The sequence below is a fragment of the Poeciliopsis prolifica genome, unplaced genomic scaffold (genome assembly GCF_027474105.1).
Source record: "Poeciliopsis prolifica strain line A6 unplaced genomic scaffold, Auburn_PproV2 SCAFFOLD010, whole genome shotgun sequence".
Classification (NCBI taxonomy): domain Eukaryota; kingdom Metazoa; phylum Chordata; class Actinopteri; order Cyprinodontiformes; family Poeciliidae; genus Poeciliopsis; species Poeciliopsis prolifica.
Window position 1 is genome coordinate 8,972,822 of NW_026562385.1, and position 22,257 is coordinate 8,995,078.

The 22,257-nt window shown below is 41.4% G+C and overlaps 2 protein-coding genes across 3 annotated transcripts; both read left to right on the plus strand.

Annotated features, from left to right (window-relative positions):
* Positions 1–54: 54 nt before the first annotated feature.
* LOC129363871 (SUMO-conjugating enzyme UBC9-like) lies at positions 55–6,604 on the plus strand. The gene is made up of 7 exons (XM_055036193.1): positions 55–388; positions 667–751; positions 869–952; positions 2,679–2,751; positions 3,886–3,995; positions 5,067–5,146; positions 5,488–6,604. Exons 2-7 carry the CDS (start codon positions 686–688, stop codon positions 5,549–5,551), a joined length of 477 nt encoding a protein of 158 aa, XP_054892168.1. The 5' UTR covers positions 55–388; positions 667–685; the 3' UTR covers positions 5,552–6,604.
* A 5,936-nt stretch (positions 6,605–12,540) lies between these two features.
* Positions 12,541–20,609, plus strand: il2rb (interleukin 2 receptor, beta). 2 transcript variants are annotated; one of them, XM_055036262.1, is made up of 10 exons: positions 12,541–12,941; positions 14,490–14,576; positions 14,732–14,864; positions 14,991–15,057; positions 15,296–15,389; positions 15,507–15,655; positions 17,116–17,281; positions 17,389–17,476; positions 17,555–17,633; positions 18,397–20,609. In XM_055036262.1, exons 2-10 carry the CDS (start codon positions 14,492–14,494, stop codon positions 19,135–19,137), a joined length of 1,602 nt encoding a protein of 533 aa, XP_054892237.1. In that variant the 5' UTR covers positions 12,541–12,941; positions 14,490–14,491; the 3' UTR covers positions 19,138–20,609. The 2 variants fall into 2 exon arrangements, with proteins under 2 accessions (XP_054892237.1, XP_054892235.1); XM_055036260.1 differs by having other exon boundaries at positions 12,542–12,941; positions 17,368–17,476.
* The last annotated feature ends 1,648 nt before the right edge of the window (positions 20,610–22,257 follow it).

Consider the following 22,257-nt stretch of genomic DNA (forward strand, 5'->3'; position numbering starts at 1 on the left):
CTACAAAAAAAGATGGCGGCCCATGCGTCCGAATCACTGCCTGAAGGTCCTTACGAAATAAACAAATTGGGGTCCTTTCTTGCTGAAGGCTAGCTGTTAAAACGGGTTTTAGCGCTACATTGTTTTAACTATTCTTAAAAAGTAGCCCATAATTTTGTCAATAGGTGTTATACAAGCTATTAGAGTTTTGTTATTGAAAGATAAGTTTTATTCGGCTCGGTTTTTTGTGCTGTAAGTTGCGCCGTTGGTGCGTTTTGAGGCGTTGAGTTGTTTTATCTTTCCGTTGCTGTTATCACGGACCCAACGTTAGCATCATTTCAGCAAACAAACCTCCCCTTCCTCCAGCCTCAGATCCTCTGTGATATTCCCTCATAAAACAAAATAAGACGTAAGTGTATTGAAATGACGCGATAAAATAAAAGCGCTGCTGTTTGTCGTGTGCCGCTAGCGGACATCGTAGTTTCGGTTCTGTGACGAGGAAGGAAGCTGGTAGCTCGTTTTATGTTTATTTCTACTGTCTTGCTCACAAATTCTAATTCTTACAATACAAAATTAAGCGAGTTTGTGTCGCTACCCTGTAGAGATACACCGTAAACAGGCATTTAATGGGTGAATAACTTTTTCATGGAAATGAACAGTAGTGTTGTGTTTTCATTCTTCCACCAGGTGGCGTTAATGAGCAATCATGTCTGGCATTGCTCTCAGCAGGCTGTCCCAGGAGCGCAAAGCCTGGAGGAAAGACCACCCATTTGTGAGCAGCGGCGTAAACAACACGCTTTTATCCTAAAATGCAGCCTCTACATGGCGATGTCTGCAAATAAAAACATTTCTTAAATCACATTAGGACTTGTTTCCTCTAAACCAACAGGGTTTCGTTGCTGTGCCCACTAAGAATCCAGATGGAACCATGAATCTAATGAACTGGGAGTGTGCCATCCCTGGAAAGAAAGGGGTACGGTGACATTTAAGACAAAGTTTTCCACATTTATTTCTGTCAGTTCTTTGCACGCGCTATCTGGCAAAGTGTTCACACTGCAAACACACAAAATCTGCCCAAGCAATTTTGGTCTAGTTTTTAGTGCAAATATCTTGGTCTACTTGAAATAAGACAGTAATAGCTTAAAAAGAACTTTGCAGCAAGCTATAGGAGCTTGTTTTGAATAAATGATTCCTTTATATTGATTAAAAAATACTAGTTCCATTGGCAGATTATTTCATTTTTAGCAATTGATTTTTCCCATGTTTTAAGTGAGATAATCTGCCAGTGGAACAAGTACTTCTTCATCGATATCAAGAAATTATGGACTTAAAACAAGCTTGTATTTCTTGATGGAAAGTAATGTCTTATTTCAAGATATTTGCACTAGCGAACAGACCAAAGTTATCTGGACCACTGTCGCTGCCGCACATTTTTATTGGGATTTTATGTGATGGATCAACATTAGGTGGCACATTATTGTGCACTGGGATGTCAAGTGTGCTTGCTTTTATTTATTTAATTATTACAAGTAAGAATGTGAAAAACGACATGCATTTCTGTTGACAGGAAAAATAGTGGCACTCTTCAAATCTGGCCTTTTATGGAAGAGATATTGATGAAAGAAAGCTGTTAGATGTTCTGTTTGCATTTTGCCACCAGTTAAATAAGCATATAAGACTAAAGTTAGACTTTTAGCCTCCAAACGTATCACTCCACATCACCATGAACATGCAATCCCACAAGATTTGGTTTGGTCTAACAGATAAAACCCCATCAGATTTGGAATTGTCATGACAAAATGTCGAATAGCTCTAGGCAATATAGATCCACAGTACACAGTGCTTCCCTGCTCTTGTGTAGCTGCATTTAGAGTGAACCTATTATGTGGAATTCACATTTTGCAAGTTTTTACACTTCAATTTAGGTCTCTACTCCTCCTAAAAACAACCAAAGTGGTTAAAAAAGCAAAGCAAAACACTGTTTTTTGGCAATAAGTTAATGTTTTTTGGTGTCTGAAAAACAAGCCGTTTCAAAAACCTCCCGATTGCAAATCAAATCAGTGCAGACTAACCCTCACCTAGCAACCCCAGCCTAGCTCGACCTGTTGCCTAGCCACAAGCTGAGCTCTGGGACATTTGGTCAGTAGTTTTAACCGCTGTACGGTTTGTAAAACGGCTGCTGGAAAAGATAAGTCGTGGACTAAACATCCAGAAACCACTTGCTTGTTGGTTTTGCAGGAGGCTCTACTTCTGCTTTTCAAAGATGTACGGTTCTACGATATTTACACTTGCATGTGAAAATGCGAGTGTAAACATTGAGTCGTGGGGCGTCCTGAACCAGGACCTCAAAATAGGCAGAACTGACCAGGCGACTAAAATCTCATTACCCAAGGATGATTTTGTGCAAAAAAAATAATAATTTACGTGTTTTGTATAGACCATCGACCTTCCCTTATCTGTTCAAGGAAGCTTAGTAGGTCACCTTTAAATATATAGCCACCACACGTTCTTTCACATCTGTGTTCGAAATTAGAAATATTCAACTTCTTCCCTCTCAGTTTAGCGTTTTAAAAGTCGATGCGTCTTTGCTGGACTCCGGCTTTGGACATGAAGTGAGATTCAGAGTTAAAAAGCCAATGACATTTGATGAATTACTCAGTCCATTCAGTAACTCTTCTGCTTCCCCTTTCATCCCTCAGACCTTGTGGGAGGGAGGACTCTACAAGCTCCGAATGCTGTTCAAAGACGACTACCCGTCCTCTCCACCCAAATGTGAGTCGCTCTCTTCTAGCATCTTCGTGCGTCGTTAATGTCACGCTAAAGAGCACAAACAGCCAGCTATTTAAAAAGGAAGCAGGAAGAGCTCAGGAAATAATAGTGCTGACCACAAAAACCCTGTGTATAAAATTTAACTGTTGCACTACCTGGTCCAAACCGCGCAGGTTGACTGAACCGCATGGTTTTAGATGTTCTCACGACAGCAATAGAGTTTGGTTAATGAGAATCTGGACAATATTCGTATTCAAGGATCAGTTTCCAGAGTTGCATTGTGGTGGCTGTCGTTTTCCTACAGCTCATTGCATGTGTGTGCGTGCGAAATGCTTGTTTTTTTTTAAACGTTGCATACGTGCAGTATGCCTCACAGAGTCGGGAGGTTGTGAGAAATGTGAAGCACATTTTAATGTTGGAGGACGCACAATTTATTTAGAAGAAGTACAGATCTCTGCTGAAGAATTCAGGCCTCTTAAACTTTTGCAGATTTTCTTACAAACTTCCACGCATTTTTATCAGATTTTCACCTGGAAGAAAGATAATGTATACTTTGTAATCCACTGCTGATTTGTGCTGGTGTGTCTCATAAAGGCCACATAAACCTATTGTGGTTGTAACACGAAAAGTTTGTAAAGTTGAAGGATTTTGACCTGTTGACTCATTTTCAGGCCTGTCACAATAATCAATAAGTCAATTAATTGCATGATGAATTAAAACAAACTATAATTTCCATTGGCATGATTGAACATTACTCTCTTTTTTCTGTCTTTCCTCCAAGATATGGATGATAAAACTCTTCAGTTTGGTGCTTTGCTCTCAAATAGACATTTTTTTGAAGAATAATTTTGGTTACAAAGTCTTCAAAATTCATTTTATTTGTTGTTTTGTTTATTTTGAATATTTAAAATGTCTTCCAGTTCCCGTGTCAAATGTGAATTAGATATAAAGTTTATTGATCTTTACGAATCTGCATTATTATTTTGCTATTACCGTCACATTCCTTAAACATGGTCTCAACACAACGACGTTATCGTTTATCGCAGTAACTTCTGGAACAATTTATCATCCAGCAAAATTTGGATGATAACTCATGGCAGGCCCACTCATTTTTAAAATGTGTTGCTGTTTCTTTAGGTAAGTTCGAGCCGCCGATATTCCACCCGAACGTCTACCCATCAGGCACCGTGTGTCTGTCCATCCTGGAGGAGGACAAGGACTGGCGGCCGGCCATCACCATCAAGCAGGTTTGGATTGTTGCGACTTCTTTTAGTCGACTAAATGCTTTTATTCTTGGCGTTACTAAACTCCTGGATTTTTTTTTGTGTTTATAGATTTTATTAATCAAATAAAAAAAAAAAAAGATTTAGTTGCGGTTTTGATTCATCAGTAGAGTGACAGGAAGAGAGAAGGGGAGAAGAAATCAGCTCACATCACGGCGCCGTCTGATCCACTGCGAACAGATCCAAATAAATGTTAACAGCAAAAATTATTTATTTGACATATTTCACTTTGTGCAGAAAACAAATATACTCCTTTATGAGCATAAAATAATTTATATCCCCTGCGTCCTGTCAGAAGGCTGTCGGTACCGTTTACTAACGTCGAGCTGAAACGAGGGGCAGTGCAGAAAAAGCAGAGACGACGCATCACGACTTCTGTCTTAGAAAACTCGTTTAACTTTCCACCCTACAAACGCTGCACGTTGCATTATCTATCCGCTCGTAGAAAACGTCTGTTGGGTACGTCTGGCCCGGTGTGTTGCATCAGTCTGGCTGCTCTGGCAACAAGGTGCAAATAAGGTTAAATTAAGTGGAAAAAGCTGCAGCCTGTTGCATAACGTAGCTGCTTCTCTGCTTTTTCTTCTACTCTAGTTGCCTTTTTGCCAAAGTGAAAAGCTATTTAGATTTTTCTTTTTAATTCATGCAACCTTTAGTTAGAACATGCATTTTAAAGACAGCTTGTGCGGTCGTACATAGTTTATTTCAAGCTGGGAAGTTCTTTTTTGACGGTAATAACTAGACGAACGATGAACAAATGCTAATTAATTAATAACAATATTAAGAGGTTAACAGATTGAAAATAAACTACGACTTCGAATCACGTATTATATTCAGTTACCTGGCAAATGTGACAGTGAGCTGAGAGGAAGGCTACGCTAATGCAACCAGGAGCAAGTGAGGATGGAAATCCCCTCAGTATAAAATAACACAAACGTTTTTACTGCTTCCTGCCAGCAATGTGAGTGATCATGTCATAAAGTTTTATGATCCATTTTTCTGGGTGGATGTAATGAGTGCAAAACCCTTTCTGCTTAGATCCTGCTGGGCATTCAGGAGCTGCTGAATGAGCCCAACATTCAGGACCCGGCACAAGCAGAGGCCTACACGATTTACTGGTGAGTGTCTGAGTCGGCCCTCCGCAGGACGACCGCCGCTGTAAGTGGTCAGCGGAGAGTGGAAGTCAGTCATTCCGGAAGTGCACGGTTTCCTATATCTGGACATTTGTTCTCGCAGATGTGGATTATTTGTAAAACGTGCAACGTTGAGAATTAAAAACCAAAAAAACGAGGCGCTTAAGGTTGAATTTATCCGCGCCTCCTCAACTCTACACCCTCTGGAAAATGATGGAAAGCAAAGCAAATTGGGAGGAAAATCTGAATTAATCACAATTATGCATGTTTTTTTTTTTTTTTTTTTTTAATATCGCTCAAGCCTAATTTGCATTTTTGTGTCTCAGTCAGAACAGGATGGACTATGAGAAGCGGGTCAGGGCACAAGCCAGGAAGTTTGCCCCCACATAGAGGAGCGGATCAGCCGGAGGCGACAGGAAGCACCCGAAGGACCACTCCAATAAGAATCTGTTTAAAGTATTATTACACTATCCCACAGGTGAAATGCAAAGCATCTCTTTCTTTTTTCGCCCTGTATCCCTTCTCAAACTACAAAAACACAAATGATTGTACATGTAATAAATATTTTTGCATTTTCAATGCATTAGCGTTGGCGTAAGTGCTCAGCTCACTCATTTCGTCAGGCTGTACAAACAAGAATCCACCTCGAAATCCCATGAAATCCTCAGTTGTTTTGTTTGGCAGTAGAGGTGTACCTTCCTCCAACCATCAGTGCTCAGACGTAGTGTGCTTATGTGTCCATTAGTGTGCCTACTGCTGGAAATAAGGCTAGAAATCACACACACCAGTCAGGTTGGACACAAACGAAAAGGACAATCCTGATGCTTGTCATGGAATTAGCAGAGAAGGACGTATATCAGTACATCTTGGCTCAGGAAAAAGAAAAAAGCAGAGCGGGACCGAGTCTTTTCTCCACACTCTCCTCTGTTTTTCCAGTCGGTGTATAGATTCTCATTGTGAATCCAGCTGAAAGTGATGAAGTCATTCGTTATTGGTGTGTCGTCCCCTTGCAAGGCACTGTAACTTCGTGTAGATAAGCTCCATTGTGGGGAGGGAAAAAAAAAAAAACTCCCAAAAACAAATCAAAAGCAAAGCGGTGACTGTTAGTCGCCGGCCGCTTTCATCCGGTCATTTCTAAACCAACAACGCTTCCACGTCCACGAAAAATAAGTCCGAACCGGCTCCCTGGAGCCGAAGCATCCTTGGTGGGACGGCCTCTCTCCACAGCGAAGACGGACTGAAGAAAGTGCACTTGTGAATAAACTAAGGCCTGACTTTCTCTTTTCTGTGGGCCTCTAAATATGAGTGCATGTACATAATATAAATAAACTGTGGAAGTAATGTTTTATATTATTTTAGCCAATTGATAAACATTGTATGTGGTTATTGTAAGAAAAGGAAATCAATGATCTAAAACTTGTCAAATAAAGCGAAATGAAAGAATCGGTGCATGTCTTTCTGGGATGTTTTCTATAAAGTGAGTGGAGATCTTTTGGATTCTACATAACCTCGCCAAAACATTTTGTAATCCAAAAACCGCTCCATTTAATTCATCTTAAATGGATTCTACGTCATAAACTAACAAAAAGGTGGAAAATACACAATTTCCAGCAAAGAAATTCAATATTTTTTGTGAAGGTTTGTTAGAGAATGTTAGTGAGTGAAACGCATCATGAATACCAAAGAACAGAATCATGATAATCACCGATCATCCAAAAACGTGTTTAAACCGCAACCTGTGACAGTTTGACCTGCTTCTTTTCTTATAATAACTGCATTTAATTTATTCTCATAACAAAATGACACCCAATCCAACCAGTAATACATATTTTTAGACCTTTTTTAATTGTCATTAAGATGGAAACTGCCGTTTTTGCATAATTTTCTGAAGTTTTCCATACAAAAAAAAAATAAATTTTTTCTTCATTTCAAAATCTACAAATAGAAATAAAGCTGCAATTCCTGAAACGTTACAACAAATTTCCTTGCGTGGTACAAACTCGGGAGGGGCTGCACACACTTTTCAGGTTTTTAAAGGAGCAACGTGTCGCTCAACCTCATGAAATCTGGTTTAGTTTGCAACTTGAAAAGTGCAAACTAAACAGTAAAACCTGTTTAGTTTGAATAAAAAGTAAAACCTGGAAAAGAGTTTACTTGCAAGGTGCTATGTTTCTATAGCATGTTGTCGTTTCTAAACGTTTGTAGCAGTGGTGTTAAACATAAAGCTGCTTTCTTGTAATCTTGTTAAGATGAGCATTTTTAACCCTCTCTTGTTGTTATGTGCTCTAAATATAAGCGGTATTGGGGTGGGAGTCTTGATGTAATGTCTGCTGGGCGTCTTGTGTGATGCTTTAAAGAAGTATAACATCTGTTGCTCTGTTTTGTTTGCATCTCTCCGGCGGTTTTATCATCTCAGTTGACCAAAAGGACACAAAACCACAGTGAGAAACTGCAGTTGTTTATTTCTCCTTTTCTCCTCCTTTGCTACGCAGTTACTTTATTTCCTCCTTGTGTGATGCGTCTTTTATAGAACAAGTAAATCTGTCCAAAATATAGTTAAGAAAATGTCTTTAAAATTCAGGAACAGACACTTTTATGTTTTTAATGAAACTTCTAATGATCTTCGACATTTAACACCAGAAAAATGTTCACACTTGCATTTTTTTTTCTTCTTTTTCTTAGCGAATCTTTTTTTTTAGGTTGCTCAAGAGCGTGGAGAACATTCTGTCACATTTTTCTCCAGGTACAGGAAGTTACATCATTAAATTATCGCCACAGATTATTGTCTTTGTGGGAAAGGCTTGTTATTAAAAGAAACAGTCATCCTGTTTGCTGAAGGTTTTTTTTTTTCCCACCCCCTTTTACATCCCTGCAGTAATTAATCCCATAAAGTCTAGATATAAATCCTGGACAGGACTTGGATTTGTTGCTCGTTTTGGATGATAAAATATCAGCCACTGCACAAACGATATGGATGAAAACCCAACCGTTGGTTGTGTAATCATGTATCTGGCACACGGTGCCTCACCTTGGTTGAACTCACCGCAAACGCACACAACCACATATTTACGCACACTTTCAGAGCCGACCCAAGGCATAAGCAAGCTAAGCTGCTTCTTAGGGCTCAGAAACCATCAGGCCTCCTGAAAATGCTGCAATTTGCACGCAGGAAAATTGAAATATTTAAAGTTGTTTCAAATTTTAATGTTAAGATCGAAAGGAATTTCATCTCAGCAAATATTGACCAATTGTGCAAAAAGGCCCCTGACAACCTGGGGCCAGCCCTGTTCACATCGTCTCACATTAATTCAGAGATAAACTTTTGTTTCTTTTTACTCTTTAAAATTGAGACAGTAATTCCATCTAATACTGTCACTAATTTGACAGGATGCTTAGCATAAATCTCATTGGCCCAAATCATGTGAGTTGTATTCATTTAGGATTTTTATGAATATAAACAATATTCAAATATTTGTTAATTATATGTAGGATAGAGGACAAATTAAACCTGCAATGCATCAGTTTGGGCCGACTTATTAATGTTCTGTAATTTGAATTACTAAAATCAGTTTTTCTTAGTGAATTGGATGCCAGCATCCATGTCTTTGGAAATTCGGCCCTGCTAATGGAAGAGATTTAACTTCCCAAAAGAAATTAATAAAATAAAAAAAAAATCACAACTTGCCTTTTGATTGTACATATATTTTTTGTGATGACTACTGTGAAATGGATGAAAAAGAACCTCAGTGTTATGGTTTGTGTCAACATTAGTACGACTCAACACTGCCACATTTTTTTCATTATGATATGAAATGACCAGAAAAACACTTAAAAGTTTTCCTAAGTCATTGATGGAGTTCGTCCTGCAAAGAAGAATAAATTTAGACTTTTTTTTTTTACTTTTTTGGCATTTTGTTCAACTCTGAACCTTTATTCCATTTTTTTCATCAACTCATGACCGGCTGAAATAGGTTATCACAGATGTTCCAACTCTAACTCAGCCAACTGAGAGGAACATTTATTGCTCAGTGTGTGGCGTGTAGAAGCAGCCAAGTGGAGGCGGTTTTGACTGAAACCACTGAAACTGATCCATTCTTTAGCAGAAAGATAAAGAGGGTTGAGGGAAACTGTTTGAAGTCACTTTCGCCGTCTTGCACAAACTGCCAAAATCAGCTCCAGCTGACGTTCTCCCTCTGCATTGAACGACGCCTCAGGGTTGCTTTCTCATCATACTGCGAATTTTAAAGCAAAAAAACTGCTAAGCTTTCATGGGAGTACAATCAATTAGTTGAAGGGAGAAAATTTTAATAAAAATGTTTTAACAGAATCGCAGGAATCGCATTTTTTGTTTGTCGTGTTGGTGGTAACGTGATGCTTCGGTGTTTCAAGATCTGGTCAGCTAGTGCTAAATGATGGACTCACAAATTCTGCTCTGCATAAGAAAATCCTCAAAGTGAACATTGGACCTTAGGTTCAAACTCTCATTGGTTGTGAAGCCCACCAGCGAGTCAGCTTCTGAATGAATTAAAAGTTAAAACAAAGCGAAATCAAAGTTTTCGAATCAACGCCTAAATTTATTCAGGTCTTTCAATCAGTAAGCAAAAGTGTGCCATGATTCCTCCTTCGCTGTGCAAACGACTGCTATCATAAAATCTGTTGTAGTTTTAGATACTAAGGATGGTGCAGTGACTCAAGCTGTTTTGGAAATTATCTTTTCATAGCGAACAAGGCTTTGGACGTATTTTCCCTCCCATCCATTGACTAGACCCACTTATCCAAAGCAAGGCAAATCATAATGCTTCATAAGACTAGAAGGAAAATAAAACCACAAGCAAAAAATATTCAATTTGAGCAGCAAAGTAAGGAAAAACAATAAGATCCAGAGTCCTGGATCAGCTGCAGCTGTTTGACTTTTCAGGCAGGTCTGTGAAGACGCTGCAGCTGTAATCAATGCAACCAGAGATAAATGCATGGATGAGTTTCTCTAGATCTTGCTGGGGCTTTATTCCATTAATCCTGGAAATGTTCTTCAGGTAGAAGGCTGAATTTGTGACTGTCTTTATGTGTCTCTGGAGGTTCAGGTCTGAGTCCATCACTTGATGCCTGATCTGTATCTGTAATAAATGAAGCTTTGTGGTGACTAGAGGTTGTTCCTCTTGCGGTCCAAAAATATGTTTTTTCAGTTTCCCTTCTATTCAGCTGGTGAATGTTATGACACTGGATGGACAGGCACTGTTGCGCAGGGGAAGCTGTTGTTTGTCCATCTCAGGAAAACACAGTGACAAACAGAAAGTACAACAATTTTGGAATATGGGAGGCAGTAGAATACCCAGACAGATGCTCTGCATTGCAGGACAGCCTCAGTGCTTCTCCACCTGTGGCTTTTTCTGCTGTTACTGTTTCCTGCATGCTCTTTCCTTCATTTCGTGTTTCTACCAATGCCTGCTGGCTTGCGTGCTGAACCAGTTGCTTTTGCTTTTGCTTCTCTCAAGTCAAGACTGAGTAGGCGTCAAGTGCCACAACGGACTCTTACAATGCGCAGCCATCCTTCTGCATCACAGGATGTCGAGCTCAGGTCCTCCTCATTCAACATGTTTTATAGTTTACTTCTTTCTCTATTTGATGAGTCATTGAATGATGTAGGATAACTGGAACATGCTTAGCACCCGTTTCTCACCGCAGCTTGAACTGATGGGAGAGGCCGTGTGCAAAAGTGTTAATTGAAGTTATTTGGGAGTCAAGTCGGGTTGTTATGCAGACCTATAGCGCTTGTGTTGTGAGCGCACCGACTCTTGTTATTGTTCTCACCTCTTCCCCACAGTGCACCCACCGTTCCCCTCCCTTCCTCCCACACGCATCGCTGTCGTCCTCTCAGCGGCTTTCCGCTTCAGGCACAGCGGACTCTGACCTTTGGGCGAGTGCCGTACGCTCGTCGTCCTCCTCTCTCGCCTCCTCCCCTTTGCGCCGCCTCCCCCCCCCCCCCCCGCTTCGGTATCCCAGATGATGCCAACAGGCTAAGTGGCGCCGGTCTCCAGCTCCACGTACCCACTCAGCCAGACGAGCCGAGAGGCTGCTGACAGCAGAGATCAGACGGGTGAATGTTGCAACACTTTCTGCATTGTGTACATGAAGGCCCTGTGGTTTGGACTATCTTTGCAGTAAGCTATAGGGAAGAGTGTTTCACAATGGCCTTTCTCTGAACCTGTAGACAGAGAGGAACACTACAATCTTATCTAAGCATTTCTGGGTCACAGTCACTTCACTTTCATCTTGACATTTCGTTGCCGATGTGATAATATCACGCCAAACCGTGCTGTCATCAAACTTTTTCTGTCATTCTTCTACTTATGGTCTGTTTTGCTCCTGATTTGCCCCTGGCGTTCATGCCCTCATTCCTCATTGGACGTCAAGTGTCACAACAGAATATTGAAGTGGGACACTGCGAGAGTAAAAAAAATCTTTTTGGTCTAGTTTCTAATGAATAATATTCTAGTACTTCGAATAAGACAAAACTAACTTATTAAGAAATATATAAGATCTTGTTTTAAGTAAATCATTTCTTAATCTTGATAAAAAGGTGAGTTTTTCCACATATGCATTTTCCAAACCTTACATAACTTCTCTGACTTTCTTTTTATTTTTTTTTACAATAATAGAGAAAAACAAGGAGGACTGGGAATTATTTACTTAAGATGAGCTCCTGTGTTATATATCTTGCTGAAAAGTTACTTGTAAGTCAGTTTTGCCTCATTTCAAGTGTGCTAAGATACTATGCACCAGAAACTAGGTCAAAAATACTCGGTTAAGATTTAGGATTTCATGCAGCGAAAGACAAGAAGTTTACAATTGTTCTGCATTTCGCTCCATTCATCATTACGTTTGTGCTCCGCTGCAGTGGACGCAGCTGCAGGCCTGGTGGCTGCACTGAAATGTTTGGTGACCTCTGGTTAACGAGAAGGCTGCTTCCTAACCTCTCGGCTTGTTTTCCTCTCACAAGCAACCAGAGTTGTTTATGTGCATTTGCAGTGGTTGTGGCTGTAACAGCAGCGGTTTGAAGTCTTTACAGCTCAGTGAGTTTCAGAAAGAAAAGAGAGAGACAGAAAGAGAGAGACAGAGAGAGAGATCTTATTTTTAAATACTCCCCCTACCATGATTCTAAATCTGGCCGTTTTTACCTCTCCACTCCTTTGAAACGTCTTTTTTTGAAGCCGGGTTTCGCTGATGCAAACCACTTCACAAGAACATGGAGTTTCTCTGCATACAGCCTCTTGTTTTACATTGCAATTGAAACAGGATGTGGTGATTCTTTGTGTTTCTTGCTTTCAGTACAATTATTATGACCTTAAAGCATGTGATGGGGCCCAGGTAGGTGACTGCATGGCTGCTGCTGCCGCTGAGGGAGGAAGATGAGGAGGAAGAAGAGGCAAGCAAAATAGCCTCACCAGCAGCACGCAGTAGCACCTCCACCGACCCGGCCCGTCCCTTTTCACTATCACTCACCGCTGTTGAAGCTTCCTGTAAGACCTGTGAGCTGCGGTTTCAAGTGGAAAATGTCACTGGGCACTTAGAAGAAAACAGAAGAGGGGCGAGAAAGACGAGAGAGCGAGCGAGAGAGCAAGAGAGAGAGAACGAGAGAGAGAGAGAGGTGACAGTCAGTCTGCTCTAGTAGAGGGAAAGAGGTGCAGAAAGAGAAATTAGAGAAATTTAATCATCAGGCCAGAGGAAAACCACCTGAGGATGTCATTCCTCTTGCCGACCCCCTGCTGTCAGGAGACATAAGGTAACTTTTTGTTTTTTTCCCCAACTCTGCTCAGGAAAAATAACAGAAAAGCAAAAGTGAAGAGTCTAATTTTATAGCATGTTTTCTGTGCAAATCTCTAAATAAATTCCCTTCTTACCTTTTCAAACTTTTTTTGTTCGGGGTCACGGAGGTGAGATAACTCTTCTCCGTTTGCTCGACTCAGAGTAACAACATTTAGACTTTCTATTTATAGCTGATGCCATCTTTATAGAAAAGCCTCATGCTAAATGACACTGAATGCAATCGCTTTTTTATGGAGCGCAATGTTGATTGGTTTATATGGTAATAAAGGATCATTATATAGTCTGGTTGGAGCTCTTTCTGTTATAGAAAGGTAAAGGTAATTCTATTTATGTAGCACATTTTTAGCAGCAAGACAATAGAAAATGCTTTACAGGATTTAAAAGGAAATACAAACAAAACCAAAGGAAAGAGCAAAAGAAGAAAAAGCTAATAATGTTGATCCAAAGTAAATAAACTGGATACTAGATATTTGGGTTTGGTAGATAAGTCAGTATCCTCTGGTCTAATTCCTTTTCTGGGTTAAAAGTTAGTACTCCACACTTTCTAACAAAATAAAATAAAATAAAGAGGAACTTACACAGTTCATTAATTTCAGATAAATGTTTTACTTTTATTGAACAATCTGAACCTTTATTACACAACTAACCCATTGACTGGTTTTAAAGGCAGCAATGGGTTGAACAACTATGAACTTACTGCAGAGTTTCTCTAGTTGGACATTTGGTGAAACCTTTACCAAAACCTTTGTGGTTAGAAATGCAAAAGATAGATTTAATGCCTGGCTTTTAAGCCCACGTCTGCACGTTTCTATGTCAGGATGAGGTCAGGACCGTTCCAGAAACTGGGTTTTGGTGCTGGGGTTGCCAGAACACCCGGCTGTGTCAAAGCTCCGCTCTGACACAAGCCGTCACCTCCAAGCGGAGGAAATGAGTCAGGATTCTCGAGAGCAACTCAGGAACCACGGAGTGGAGCTTCGGTACCAAAACATAGAGAGGGTGCCAACCAGGGAAAGATGTGACAACTTACAAGCGGGACTGAAATTTGGTCGATGTCGTCTGGAGAAACTTTCAGTGGTCGGACGAGATGAGGCTTTCAAAATTAGGAACAAGGTGCCAAATGCCACACATAGTGTTGGTGGCATTTATCTGCATTTTTGGTGATGTTTGAGCCTTTTATGCGTCATTTTTGATTGTGTTTGATATTTAATAAACATGGTTTCCCCCTCGACCCTGTGAGCACAGACAGCGGACGGGGAGATGAACTCGATTCTTGTTCGATGATTTTAAAGTGTGGATCGTACGCTTCATGCAAACACTTGGCTTGTCCTCTCAGGGTGACTGTTTTTGCTTTCTGCTGTTCCAGTGTTCAGTCAAAACAGCTCAACCTTGTGCTAATTTTGGTTGGCGGTGGTTAGAGTTGTGACGGGGGCTTTCAGGTTTCAGAAACAGGTTACAGAGAGAAACATTTCTTGTTTAGACTCACCTGATTTCTGCCCTCCTTCAGCCATGTTGCTGGCCGCCGAGACGCTGCTGTGGTCCCTGTGGATCTCGCTGGTTCTGATTCCAGCTCATTCTCACAAAGCTTCAGCCGGTACGGACGTGTTTGATAATTGCTGTCTATTTTCATTCCTGCTTCTACTAAAAGTCAACAGCTAAATAAAACTAAAACCAGTTCCTGTTGGAGCCTAATCAGAGACCACCGCTCTGTCAGGACACTTTTCTCATCTTCGTGTTTGTCGTCTCAAGGGCTCGTCTGCACGAATGACTTTGTTAACAACGTCAGCTGCAGCTGGACCGGAGCCGGGCTTGGTTCTGTGGAGGACTGTTCCATCTCTGGAGAGAAGATATTTTGGATTTATAGAGAAAAGCACTTAAAAGTGTAAGAAATGAGAGAAATTTTCTGGGGGAAAAAAAAGAAAATTTCTGTGATTTTTTTGTTTTGTTGTGTTTTTTTGCTTATCAGAGTTGAACCTGTGAGTTGAATCATTTTGGTCTCATTTTCCAGTGAAAGCTGCAAACTGAAACAACACGGGAAGTCGTCTCTGGGCTGCAGCTTCGTCTTTGGAGAAACAGTAAGCGGTCATCTCACCTCTTGAACCTTCCCGCATGTTCTCACATCAAAGCAACAAACTTCACATTTATTTCACTGGAGTCAACGCAAAGCAAGGCCAACTTTTATTTTACAGTCGTCCGCCGCTTTGTGTTCGTCTATGAAACACAATCCCAACCAGGAGCTTGTGGTTGGAGCCTTGAAAATCCTGTTCCTGTCTGCTCAAGACATTTTTTTATGTCTTGACGATTTCTGTGTAGAAGTTCTCTGGTTATGACGTGTTGCCAAGGATCTATCTGAAGTGCAGCGGGACGCTGGTGGAGAACATCACAAACTACCAGCCAGAGGAACACAGTGAGCTGCTTTCCCTCTCTTAGCTCTCTCTCTCTGTTGGGAGTGCTTTAATATGCAATTATTTGTGCAATGGTTGGTTAAATCTTGTTTTTTGTGCGTGTGTTTGTGGACATACAGTTAAAATGCCTCCTCCACGAGCTCCCCAGGTCAACATCACTGACAGGTTCACCTTGATATCATGGAGCCTGGGGAATCCTGTCTCAATGTATTTCACCTCTGGCTTCGACTTCCAGCTTCAGATCAAACAGAGACAACAGGAATGGAGGGTGAGAACATTACTGCACCTTTACACTTGTTTGCGTCTTGAAATCTGTTTATTAAAATAGAAATTTGGGGGAAAACCTGGATAAAACGTACCGATGTGGTAGAAATATCACTTACGCAAACTAAATTGGCAAAGGTTTGTTCAGTCACTGTTTTGTCCAGATTTGGCAAAATACGCAATCATTTTTTTTTTCTTTTCTCTTTGCTCAACCGAGATTCTGTGGCGTGTCTCCCACCGTGAACCAATTCAACTATTTGGGCACAACGGCAAGGACGTAATCTAAATGTTACTCTGGATTTCTTCTCATTTATCTCTTAAATCTCTGAATACAAAGAAAGAACAAAGAAAAAATGAAAATCAACTCCCAAGAGAACAGAAAAAATAAACCATTTTTAGTCACATTTCTTCCGTTTTCACTGTTACAAAGCGTCACTGCGGCTTTGGGTGAGTCTTCTTGCATCCACGATGATTTAGAAATAGCAACTAAAACTGAAAATAAAAAAAGAAGTTCAAAACTTTCTGAGGTTTTAGTCTCTACGCTGATCTTAATTCAGACATTAGACGGTGAAGCGACGGCGGAGACTCCTGCTCAGTCTGTGTCAGTTGTCGCATCCTTGAGCATCGTCAGCGTGTGAATGTAGAGTAGTGAAGTAATCTGGGCGGCATGAAGGGACATTTAGTGATCATCATTCGTTACTTTTCCTGCCCAATTTGTTGATGTCCAAATGTAGGACTTTAGGGAAACACAGAACCTGAATATTATCGCTGAGTATTGTACTAATGCCATGCCACTGACCGAGACAGGTATGAGAATCTCCTGGGGACATTTTAAATAGAAAAAACAAGGACATTTTTCAGTTGGAAAAGTTGAAGATTTGCTGGAAATAAATTTAGAAACTTTGAGATTAACCTCGGACACTGTCTGGAAAAAAAACTCAAGAAATTTCAGGGTTTGAAAAATTTAAAATTTGTCAGAAAATAAAGTTTGAAATTTCTCGATTAATCTAAGAAATTTTCTAGACAAACAACTCAATCTCAAAATGTTCAACTTTTGGATCTCAGAAATCCAGAATTTTTTTGGGGAGTTTTTTCTTGCACGGGGAGTTAAGAAAAACAATGGCGGATTGACCCTCCAGATGACAGAGCTTCACCTCCTCTGCTGTAAGGGAAAGTCTGGCCGTCATCTAGAGGAAGCGCATCTTAACCCCTTATATCTGGTATTTTGATCCTCTTGGGCATGATCCATTTTACTTGACCATAGGCGAACGGCGTTTGAGAAAATGTACTTTTTGTTATTCTTTGTAGTCGGCCAACATCAGAGTCTGATGCCGACACCTGTTGCTTTCACGTCTGCAGCTTAAATTAGTGACCGTTTGTTTTCGTGTGATGAAATGGGGTAGTGTTCACTTTCACTCAGCTGATATTGTCGTAGATCCGCTCGCTGACTGTAATATCTCTCAGGACTCCAGAAATGTTTCCACGAGGGAGCAAGTGCTGAGGTTTGAGGCGGGGAAACTGAAGGGCCGCTTGGAGGTCAGAGTCCGAGTCGATCCGGTTGGAAGACCCGGCAGCCACTGGAGCGACTGGAGCCCGACGACATCCTGGGAGGATTTGAAAGATGAGAAAAGTAAATGAATTGCCCAAAACACAATTTTTATTGTCACATCTCTCCGAACCAAACCCAAATTTGGTCAACTTTTTATGTCTGACCAGGTCATTCGTACTCGCCATCAGATCAGAACACAGTGAGGTGGAGCTTAGTCGCCCTCGGCTTGTTTCTCGTCACTGTCATCGTTGTGCTGGCCCACTACAAGACCCGGGGGTAAATAATTGATCATCCTGATAATGTGTGTCGGCATGTTGCCATGCCTAAGCTAATGCTGAGCTTGTTTCCTTTCAGGCTGCTCAAAGGGAAGCCGCTACCGAATCCCTCGAAGTACTTCCAAACTCTCCACACGGTCCACCAGGGAAATCTAAAAGTAATTATCATGTCCTCAATGCAATGACAGCGTCTGTGTGTGTGCTTGCAAGAGTTACACCAGTGTAAGACTGATTGGCAATTTCGTTTATAGTTTTGGAAAGCGCAGATGGTGTTGTCTTTTTCACAGGTTTTTTAAGGCTGCAGCCTCTCAACTTGGAGAGGCTGCATGTTCAGATTACATCATTTACACATTAAGCAGTACACAGTAATGAATGAGTCTAAAGGGAGAGAAGTCTTTCCTCCAGGGTTTAATTTTACCCGACTTGTGATCGATGCCGTCCAGCGTTGCTGAAGGAAGGTGTCCCAACATCGTGATTCAGCCGCTGCCATGTTTTACAAAGTGGGCCCTGAAACAACTAACAGGGCAGTGTTAGTTGTTTAGCACATAGTGTTTCGCGAAAAAAGCAAAAGTTCAACTTTGGTCCCATTTGATCGGGTGGTTGCTGTGTTCACTTATGGCTTGTGTCAAACTTTGTAAAGCAAGTAAAGGGGACAAATGGTAATGAAAGCAATACACTGATCAGGTTTCTGTCTATTTGAAAGTAAAAGGTGTCATTTTCCTTTTAATTCGCAATTATACACTATTGTGTGTTGATCTCATGAAATCTGAGTAAACCACATTGAGGTCTGTGGTTGTAACATCACTGAAATGTAAAAAAAAAAAAAAAGTCCTTTTTAAGGCACTATAATTTCACAATCAACACACACTAATGCGCTTTTGTCATCCCTGAAGCTAAATTTGCTCTTTGCTTTCCCTGCAGGAATGGCTCAATCCCTTTTCGGGGACCCAGTCGTTCTTCGTCACCCCTTCGTGCGACCGAATCTCCCGTGTGGTGGTGTGCGAGGACTGGAACGAGGCGGCGTCCTCCCCGTCCCCGACTTCCATCACCACCAGCCCCCTGCTTCCCTTCCACAGATACCCCGCTTCTAGCTCCAACAACGGCCTCGACTACAACTCGTCGTCCCTGTCGAGCTTCTCAAACGTGGGTTACTTCATGTCCAGCTCCTCCGGCGGCGGCTCGGCTCGGACCGACTCCAACCCGGCTTACTTCGCCTATCGAGACGATTTCCAGAACTCTCCCCAGGTCCATGGCATGCACTTCCCCCTGTGTGATCCCGATTATGAGAGTCTGAAAAGGGAGCCGGAGAGCCCTGACTCTGGTTTTGGCATTATGACGGAAGATGAAATGAAAGAGACAAGGAGAGCAGTTAGCAGGGAAGAGGAGGCAGTTCTGAGTGATCAAAGTTCCCCTCTTCTCTTCCTTCCTCTTCACCTTCCCTCTCGCCCTCCTTCCTCTCCATCAGCTCATCCTTCCACGTTGACAAGGCCGTCTGAAAGCCAGCAGATGGATGTTGCTGAGACAGACACAGGCAGTAGCTCAGCTGCTCAGCCTGTTGCTGGCGCCATGTGCAGGTCGTCCTCCATGCCCGTGGAACCCTTCAGAACCGACTATCTGACGCTTAAAGAGCTACAAATGACATTCAGTAACAAATCCATCTAAACGCTGGCCTTCGAAACTTGATTCATCATCAGGAGGAGTTCAAGAAGTGTTTCTAAGGAGAGAAAACAGAAAAAAAGCCCAATTTGTCACAAAAATTCTAAGATAGATGCAAAGTAGTCTGTGTACTGTCTACTGCTTGAGGACAGTAAAGTCCATGTTTGATCCCATGGTGTCAAGAGTTCCTGACGAAAGCCGGCCCCCAGTACTGCAACCAGTTTGCGTTTTGCGTCCCCAGTTTTGACAAATCTCAGCCTATTTTTTGCGTACTCCGCTTGCAAAATTGCACTATAGGTTGTGCACGCCATTTACATGATCTAACACGTGTGGGTTTTCCCTAACTACCTGAGTGTTTAGCAGAGACTGCATTGGCTGCTGCATCTCCCCATTCTGTCTGTGTCACATGACCCGCTCTGCAAAGCAAGTCCCTCGGTTTATGAAGTCGCATTGGTGACCTTGGCTATGAGCTTTGTCTACACCCGACGGACTAGAACGATGACCACAAGCCGTATCAAAACAGAAAGCAAACATGCTAATGTTAGCCTAGCACTACAGCTAACTTTTCTGGATAAAAACAAGGTCATCAAGGGCAAGATGTAAGTTTATTGAAGACTAACGGTGTGTTGAGTCACATACAGCTACAATAATAAACAATGAAAAGATGCTTGTTCCCAGATGACATGTTGGGATATTATGACGCTCCTCTGTTGGAGTAGCAACTAACTAGGACAGAATGCATGTAGCTGTCTAGAAACGCAGATATTAGAGGCTACAGCGCCATTAGTGAGTGTGCCACAAGTACGTTACTAATGTAGACCATTTGTAGCAGATCCCAGGAGGTTGAGACCACAATAAATGACTCAATTCTGCAAATACTTGAGACCTTCTCCACCCAAAAGACGCCTACTACTACCTATTTTACACCTTAACATCCACTGACGCGCTCAGTGGAAGCCATCTTAGCACTACCGCAGGAACTACCACCCACAGTGAAGTGTTAGTCGTCTCGGCTCTTGGGGACAAAGACAATCAGCACCAAGGAGAACGAATGAGGCTCCTGCACCGGGTTCTTTCTAAATACCAGCCAATAGTGTATCAAGAGGCGTTGTCTCTTGGTGTTTCAGCCTCCCAATCTGTTTGAATAGTTTGGAATGATCAAGGAAATAATTGTAATTTGGCAAATTTTCTGCAAATATTTTAGAGTCACATTCCACAGAGAATATCTGCAAATCCTAATTTTTTCTGTGGCTGCTTTTTCTTCTTCTTCTTCTTTCAAATATATAATATAGACGAGGTGATCATCTGTATTATGTTGGTTAAAGATGGTGAAACCTAATAAATGAGCTGCTAAGAGCTGCATAGATGTAAGGGGGAAGAAAACGCTGATAAGTCTGTGCTGGTTTAACTTCACTGCTAATTTTTATTGTACTATATTGTTTGATCTGCATTAATAAGTTACCAAAGTTTATCCTCAATAAAGACAAATACAACAGCTGCTTGTATAAATGGTGTTTTATGGTGTATAAAAGCAGGAGGATCTTGACTAAACTCCTCAAGATCCTTCACAAATAGTGATTTGACCAAAGTTGCAGATTCAGAATGATTTTATTGTCATCATAGAGAAGTACAACAAAATTTCATTTCACTAAAGTCCATCCAAAGAAAAGACAAACAACATTTGACATGGGAAGTCAGTCCCTGAGGTTGCATGGGACGCGCAACTCTTTTTGACAATTGGACATCAAAAAGCTTTTAAAGATGTTCTTTTTTTTTATGAATAGACCTTCCTGAACCCATTGGGTCCGGGACGGGGAACGGTGCCAGTTTCCAGTATGCACTGGAGGAGAGGCAGGGTCCCCCATTGGGAGGTCACCAGTCAGTCACAGGTTATCAAACACAACTCTTAAACTACGTTTTAAAGGATCTCCAATAAGTTTAAAGTATTCATATTAATGACATTATTGAGCTAAAAATCCTCGACAGATTCCTTTAAAAGGCAGCGACATTATTGTTTTATTTAGCTATAAAAATCAGAAACCGACATTTACAAATTACCTTGAATGCAGCCTAGACTCACCCCCTAAGTGAGTCTAGGACGTGGCATGGACTCTGTAAAAATGCTAATATATTTCTCAAAAGACAGGAAAACAATGGATTATATCTTGGATATTGTACCAATAATGATGAAATATCATTATTGGGAAATATACTGGTTAATTGTTAGTTTTTTTCTTATCACAACCTCTCATTGCATTTCATCCTACACAACGAAATATTGATTCACAGATTTTCTTCTCTGTCTTGGAATGTGTTGCTTTGAGACGATCTTTGATTGTTCACACATCAATACGACGACAAAGTGGCTCCAGAATTGAGTCACGACAGACTTTTGGTGTCTTATCACTCGTACTATCTACACACCTGCCGCGCGACAGAAAATCTCAGGAGGCATCGACACGAGTGTCGTCCACAGAGAGCCGGTTTGTTGGGTTTGTTGTTCCTCTTGGTGCCGCCTCGTATCTTTACATTTAAATGACCTCATGTGCTGCATGTAGGTCAGCAGGTGCAGCAGGTTGCGTACCAAACGGGTCACTTTTAGTAAGTCACTGAGGTCAGTGACATCTGTGTTGTCACTTCTCCTTCTCTCTGCATGCGCGGCACATTTCCGTCGTTCACGGTGACATCTATACAGAGACCGAAGAAAACCGAGAAATGGGTCACCCTGTCACTTCCTGTGTCGTTGTGGAATGAGGGCTGAGGGGTGGGCATGTGTGGGAGAGCTGTGTGTGTGTGTAGTGTGTGAGTGTTTACATGTCCTGGCGTCGTGTGGGTGTGTGTGTGAGCGTATATATTAGAATGTGGTTTGACATTTAACTCTGACACAACCAGCGACATCCGCTTACCCCAGAGAGTGTTTGTCATATTTGGCCATGTAAGTACGAAAACACCCGAGATGTTCGTTTACATCCACATTTCTACTGTTCCTTTTTTGTTTGTTTTTGGGACAACACTTCTCCAAATCATTCTGATGCATGTGCACATTAATATTAAAAGTTTGTATGAAGCCTGTGCACTCGGCTTTATATCAACTGCAGTTTTTACAGAGTTAAATAGTTTAAGGAG

Coding starts and splice junctions, on each gene's coding strand:
- LOC129363871 (XM_055036193.1), top strand. CDS start 686: ATGTCTGGCATTGCTCTCAGCAGGCTGTCCCAGGAGCGCAAAGCCTGG. Junction 953..2,678: donor CCATCCCTGGAAAGAAAGGG/GTACGGTGACAT, acceptor TTCATCCCTCAG/ACCTTGTGGGAGGGAGGACT. Junction 2,752..3,885: donor CCCGTCCTCTCCACCCAAAT/GTGAGTCGCTCT, acceptor CTGTTTCTTTAG/GTAAGTTCGAGCCGCCGATA.
- il2rb (XM_055036260.1), top strand. CDS start 14,492: ATGTTGCTGGCCGCCGAGACGCTGCTGTGGTCCCTGTGGATCTCGCTG. Junction 14,865..14,990: donor AGAGAAAAGCACTTAAAAGT/GTAAGAAATGAG, acceptor CTCATTTTCCAG/TGAAAGCTGCAAACTGAAAC. Junction 15,058..15,295: donor GCTTCGTCTTTGGAGAAACA/GTAAGCGGTCAT, acceptor ATTTCTGTGTAG/AAGTTCTCTGGTTATGACGT.